General features: G+C 37.6%; 1 protein-coding gene across 1 annotated transcript; it reads right to left on the bottom strand.

The window, feature by feature from the left end:
• Positions 1-2,508: 2,508 nt before the first annotated feature.
• LOC135622074 (E3 ubiquitin ligase BIG BROTHER-related-like) lies at positions 2,509-6,179 on the bottom strand. Its single transcript, XM_065123711.1, has 7 exons — positions 5,922-6,179; positions 5,558-5,804; positions 5,383-5,460; positions 4,744-4,799; positions 4,539-4,660; positions 4,341-4,449; positions 2,509-2,758 (listed from the first exon to the last, which is right to left on the bottom strand). The coding sequence occupies exons 1-7, from the start codon at positions 6,105-6,107 to the stop codon at positions 2,723-2,725; spliced, it is 834 nt and encodes a 277-aa protein (XP_064979783.1). The 5' UTR covers positions 6,108-6,179; the 3' UTR covers positions 2,509-2,722.
• Positions 6,180-6,775: the final 596 nt, after the last annotated feature.

Here is a 6,775-nt window from a genome sequence, read left to right as displayed (position 1 = left end):
AGCACTATGACACTCTTTTAAGTGTACCTTCATTCTAATCGATACTTAGTTTTGAGTAGTTGAGTCCTATTGTCTCATCGTCATCTCCTTGTCCTTTTTGACTATATACTTTAACACCTTTATGTTTTTCGAATAGTTTTTTTTTGTTTATAGAAAGACAAATTACAATTCTCATGTATGACTTTCATCGTCATATTGTAGGGCTCACATCGATTTTATTTTCTTTTACTTTCTTGGTAATAATGTTCGTATACTTGACTTTGTCTTCTGACTTCTCGAGCTTCCTTAAGTGAATATGAGCTATAGAGTAGTCCAACTCTCCAATCGCTCCTATCATACCTCTATATGATCAAGCTTTCTCTTAGGACTCACTAGTACTTGCACTCAAAAATTTATCGATGGTATACAACTCTTATATGCTAATGACTAAAACTTTCATCTAATGTATTAGATAAAATTCGATGTATGCATGAAAGACCCGCCTCTATAGTATTATGTTATTCACTTTTTAAATCTATAGCTTTTCTTGTTATTGTGTTGTTCACTAAAGTGGAGCTCTTAATAACTTTTGAGTATACCTCTATTTGATCTAGTCCCTCATGAGATTTTTTACATGTGTGTCGCATTATCTCAAACTGTTCCATTACGATCCATCTCCTGTTGGCATCTCTATTGTATTATGATATTTGTGAGATGAGATTGGAATCTCTCCATGTGTGGCCTTTGATAGCACATCGCAAGGCCTATGTCACCTTTGATATTATTAACTACTTTAGTAAGCGACATTTACCCACCTCTCGAGTCATACTCGGACGAAGCACAACTCCAGGACAATATATTGCTTAGTAGCTCCTCAAGTCCACTAACTTCACTGAAATTAATGTACCATTGTCTAGATCTTGAGTCTTTGCCCCCTCAACATAATCTCCACTATGCATTACTTAATTTGCGATAACTCAAATAGCAGCATTGCGACATATTATTCAAGAGTATTTATCTTTGTGTCATCTTGTCTCGTTGATATAATCTTCATGTTAAACTTGCTATACACTTTAGCTTCCTATGGACGTGTTCTTCTCATGTCGAATTAAAAGTTTCAAATTTCAATAGCATTGAGTTTCGATCATCTTGAGATAGCCATGAACAATCCATCGACTACATATGAGTCCTTGTATGAGTATTGAATTATTTAAATTAATAATTCCTCTCACCCTTTATGAACTTTGCACAATTCTTTTGGTTGTTGAGCAACCCATTTTATCTTACATGGTCTTATCCTTTACTAAGCACTCTGCTTGTCTTGAGCATCGTTAAGTTTGGTTGCTAACGTTGAGCCATAGTTTAAATTTAACCATCCTAATTTTTATGCATTACATATTCTTCTCATCTTGCTTGTCTTTGTAGTACCTCTAGTGCAAAGGGTTGACCATTTTTCTGAATGACAATTTTGAATGCCCCCTCCTCGAAGTAACTCATTTTCTTACATTTCAACACTTATTCCAAACGGTTGCATGTATTGGTTGCCCTTAACGTAATCTTGCAAGATCCCCCACATTTGCATACTAAGTATTTCTAAGTGTTCTTGTCTTACTCTGATGTCATCTATCACAGACTTAGTTAATTTTGTGTTAGACTTGTGATATCCTTGTGTATTTGTCTGCAAAGGGTCAGTCCTCCCGAAATTTTTTATAGTCCCTTAGGATTTACAAAAGAGAAAGCGAGTTAGAAAAAGTGTTTAACTCGAGATCCACAAGCATTTATTTCAACAAACACTTGATAGATAATCCAAATTATAAACATAAACTTTACAAGCTTTGAATAGTCACACAACAAAAAGTCCAAGGTGGTCCATCTTATGTCACTCGGGTATCTCCCGGGGCTATGTTGGTTGAGACTTTGCATTACTCTGCATAGTTAGAAAACTCCTAAAATAACTATATGGATAGTCTATTTCTGAATAGTTTTACCTCTATGTGACGTCTGCATAACCAATGTTTACAAGCCTGAAACAATAATAAAAGTCAATCAAAATAAAACGGTCAAATCTATAATAATCCGTCTAACATATGAATAGAATTAAAATATAGACATATACTAGCAACAAAGATAGAGAGAAGAAGCAGCACAAAAAAGCAGAATTAGTGTTTTAAAATTAAACTTAAATTAACTGCTAGTTAACCAAATTTTATTGGATGATAGTATATGTCATATCGAACTTTGTCGGGGTAAATACACTACACAGCTAGACTTGCAACTTTGGAAATTTCCACAAAGATTTGGGCTTACCCCAAGGCATGGCATAGCAATTCCTTACAGCTGAACAAGCCAAAAACATTCACTGCAGCAGGAATTGTCCCTACGAAAAACTTATACTTCGAGTTTTTAATTTGTTCTCAGAACCAAAAAAAAAAAAAAAGAGGTAAGGATGAAGAATCGCAGAAGAGAAATAATCATCATTGAATTAAGTAATCCGTAGGTCATGCGGAAATAATTACTAAGCAGCATAATTGACAAAAGCATACTCTAAGCACATACTTTGGAGAAGAACATGTCTAGTATAACAAGGATAGCAACTAATGGTAACAACATAATGCAACATTTCTATTTCTCGGAATTACAATCAATTGCATTTCTACTGAATTTTCCTACAGAAGAAACTCCTCAAAAGAATCCAAGAAGATGATGGTAGTATCATCGGATTATATCAGTCTTGCTTGTTCTCTTATGTAGAAACCTCAGTGTTGCACATAGGACATGCCTACAAGAGAAAATAAAATAAGATTGGTTAGTTTCTTACAAAGACTTTCCGAAGGAAAGAAGAAAAAAAAAGAGCATGCATTGTATATTGGATCCAACAGAAGTGTATCAGAGGTTTTCTGTAGCAGCTACAATATCATCCAATGATTTTTATGCTCATTTAGATTCTGTGATTTCTAGGGCACAGCATGCTGGTGCAGCTTTTCTATCTTTTATCGAATCATCTTGGACGTCTTTTCTATATCCATAATGTTTAGCCCAAACTATCAGGTAAGGAGTGGATGCTGTGAAACAATTGTGAGGGTGGAGACCAAAATTATAGGTTAAGAATATGGAACCTTTTGGGTTAGATGACATGGACAAAATTGTTTCCGGAAGACTTTGAAGCAATTAATCAGCATGTGAGAACTGCTGTTTAACATAGTTTCTAGAAGACTTTTTTATTCGTATGTCAATAACTTGATCATGACTCATATTTCTCAAATAAAAAAGTTTCGAGGACGCGGCTTTCCATCTCATGCAATTCTTGTCATGTTCATTATTTTCCATTTAATTTGGTCTTTCTGATTTAACTACTTCAACCAAGGATTCTACCGATGTAGCTAACCAGTCTAATATCTTGTGAAAGAACTTGATTGTTCTGTATGCTACAAGTAATTCACATTTCTGATTGCCAATTAACTAATTGTATCCTTGAATATCAAACTAGAGCTAAACTATACAAGATAGGCCAAAATGAGAAACATAAGAACAAATATCAAACCCCAAACTAGATTTTGGTCAAAGCAGGCATTAAAATACAACAACTGACTCTTACGGATTCGTAGGCTGTATTACAAAATGGTGCGCTAACCTCAGCATATTACAATCGTTGAATTCTAAATCAATTTCTGAAAGCATCAAGCATAATTAGACATCTAGTTCCAAGAAGCTTTGACATTTTGGAAGTGCTAGAAAAGCAGTAACCTAAAATAGATGACCTCAAATAACTATTATTCCTCAGTCCTCAAACATACAGCAATGCATCAGTTCGCAAGCATTAAACAAAACAAGGTACAAGGAGGCATACACATTATGGATGGATTAATATATAACTAATTGAACCAAAACAAACGGTTAATGCGAAGAATTCTACAGCCAAAAAAAAAAAACCAAGTCTCACAAAAGCCTATCAGGGTCTCAAATTGTCAGGACACTACTTTTCCACTACAAGTGGTTAAGTGGAAGCCAATCTTAGACGTAAAAAATGAATTTTAATGGCTTGATACTTCTTTTTAATAGTTAGGCGCAAACCTATGAAAACTGAAACTAAGGATCCCACGAACACCTCAAGAAAATAATGAATAGTGCAAAAATCTTCTATGATCAATTGAAAAAAAAAAAAGTGAATCAAGCTGGTGACAGAAATGGTTATTAAAATAGTGGGCAATCTAGCTGTGATATTTAAGCATACAAATGCAAGGTTGATCCTTCAATTAAACAATTTGAACTATTAAGTCCATTAAGATATACAAAAAATTCTAAGTGAAAACATAAGCATTATGAAAAGACAACAAAGCCCTATCAGTTTTCTAGTAAATTACCTTATTTATTTGGAGCCACTTGTTTATGCAGTCAGGGTGGTACTTATGCTTGCAAGAAAGCAAGACCAGAGAATCACCATCCTCAAACTCCAGCCGGCATATAATGCATCTGTGGAATTCATTTAAGTATCACCGGAAGATTAATATCAAAGGTTAAATTGAAAGATATTAAAAGCCCAAAGGGATATGGATCCATACTGTTCAGGATTGTCATCTTGCACACTTTCTGCCTTGTAAATCACTGAAGGCAAAGCAGAAATGGTATCAGCAGAAAGGCCTCTGCTTTCGGTTCCAACTACCTCACCGAGTGCAACTAGCTCCTAAAGAAGCAGAAGCATTAAAGACCAGCGTGAATAAAGTTCAAAAGAAAAGACTTAGACTTTCTTGGGAAATATTCTCTTACCTCATACATGAATTCATCTGGATCTTGCCAAGCATCCTGTGTGACATATAGGACAACTTCATAAGTCCAGTTAGCAGGATCAAAATTAATGTCATTTCACTTAGTTCTCCTAAAAATTTCATTTGAACTGGAATTTGGCAGTTAATGATGTCCATTGGACAATTTTGATACAAATATCAAAGATTTAAGGAACCAGCTTTCCCCTCATAATTATAAACTTCCAGCAAAGTGATTTTCATAATGTGTTATGCAAACATTATCGCACATTCACCCTTCAAACGGAGGCTACAGATATTAAGGTTCAAGTATTTTGCATCTTACTAGATGTCAGCATAGCAACTTTCAGTTTAGTGTGCCATACCACTGCAACGTGGAGAGCTTCAAACTAAGAATGATTATTTTTCAAACTAAAACAAGCTTCTGGCAGAAACATATCTGTTCACAGAATGATGATCTAAACACATTAAAATACCAGAATGACTAAATGAATTGCAGCAAGTATCATACTAGCTGAGATATGGCCCAAATGGCATAAAAGAGGTGGAAGAACTCCAAAAGCATATTGTCCAATGCTAGCAAACAACAATCTACAGATTCTGTCTCATTTGTACTTCATCATCAAGTGTATAAAATTTCAACGAGTAATGAAAGTAGTAATATCAAAGAAGAAAATTCGATAACTTACCTGAAAGCCACTGTCATTGTCCCCATGATCATCTGGCACCCAGGAAAGACAAGCGGGAAAAGTCAATTGATGTTCCAGAGCAACCAGAAGCCAACAGAAAGCAATAAACTGTAATCAGCAAGCTCTCACATTCATTCAATCCTGCAAGGGCCATCAACCGAACCGCCAGTACCCGCTCCTCCGCGTCCTGCAGGGCCCTCGAGTATGCCTCATCGTACTCGAAATTGGCGGCGTCCACCTCGTCATCGCTTCCCTCGATGCTCCCGCCGCCCTCGGCCACGCGATCTGGCTCGTCTCCCGCACCTTCCTCATCATAGTCGGAGCTCCAGTAATCGCTGTCATCGCCGTCCATCATTAGCATCGCGTATGCCGTCCCCTGCACCCAATCGCCGACAACAAAAGAACGTCAGGAGGAACCCCACATCCCCAGCAATAAGACAAAGATCCGATTCAACATGGGGGAGCATGAGAAGGAGATCGGATGATCGGGCACCTGTTCTTGGAGGATGCGGAGGAGGGCGAGGTCGGCGTCGATCTGGCTGAGGCTGGTGAAGGGCGCGCGGGCAGGGGGCTCAGCATCCTCGGGAGGCGGCGGAGCGGTCGGAGTGGCGATGGGGAGAGGGCTGCCTTCGTCCGCGGCGGGTTTGTTTCCGGCACCGCTTTCTTCACCCTTCTCCATAATTACAACGCAAAAGAAGAGAAGAACAGAACTCAAAACAGAGCGAGGGAGCGACAGATACAAAGACGGAGAAGACAGACACACCGATGGAGGGAGAGTGAAGGGAAGAGAGTAATTATATAGAGGCGAGGCGCTCTTCGAAGCCGCTTTCGAAATACGAATCATTGTCGAGTAAGAATAGGAATATAATATGCCGCTGTAAGATTCGTTATATGTTCAATCCAACGGTCGATAAATCGCTACAGTCGGAGCTGGTGGTAACTCGCTCACAATGTTATGACACAAACTAATTATCCCAACTCTTTCGTTTTACCCATTTCGATTAACCTGTGGGTGGGTCCACAAATCCACCAATAAAGGAGACAGTAGCTGGTTGCGTATACTATAGAGAGTGACTCTTGAATCATGACAGCGGAGCAGTTTCGGTTAACCGATGCCGTAGAGTAGGTCAGGAAACAGAGTTGCCGATGGGATATGACACGTCGTGGTGGAACAGGATACCAAACTCGGATGAGAAGATCGATTCATTGGACTTGAAAATTTGGAAATTAAACTTTCCAAAGGTTTAATTTAAATTTTAAATCATTTAAATATTCAAATAACTAAAATGTCGTCCATTCCATACTTATTATAATTAATTTTTTCCAAGGATAAATAAAGCTTTTTTG

The sequence above is a fragment of the Musa acuminata genome, chromosome BXJ2-9 (genome assembly GCF_036884655.1).
Source record: "Musa acuminata AAA Group cultivar baxijiao chromosome BXJ2-9, Cavendish_Baxijiao_AAA, whole genome shotgun sequence".
Taxonomy (NCBI): Eukaryota; Viridiplantae; Streptophyta; class Magnoliopsida; order Zingiberales; family Musaceae; genus Musa; species Musa acuminata.
The sequence above is the reverse complement of the archived record's forward strand: the minus strand, read 5'-3'. Positions and strand labels throughout refer to the sequence as shown.

Excerpts from the sequence above, each read along its gene's own strand:
- LOC135622074 (XM_065123711.1), bottom strand. The coding sequence starts at position 6,107 with ATGGAGAAGGGTGAAGAAAGCGGTGCCGGAAACAAACCCGCCGCGGAC. Across the intron at positions 5,805-5,921 it reads TCCGCATCCTCCAAGAACAG|GGGACGGCATACGCGATGCT; the intron begins GTGCCCGATCAT and ends GATTGGGTGCAG. Across the intron at positions 5,461-5,557 it reads CCTTGCAGGATTGAATGAAT|ATGATCATGGGGACAATGAC; the intron begins GTGAGAGCTTGC and ends CCTGGGTGCCAG.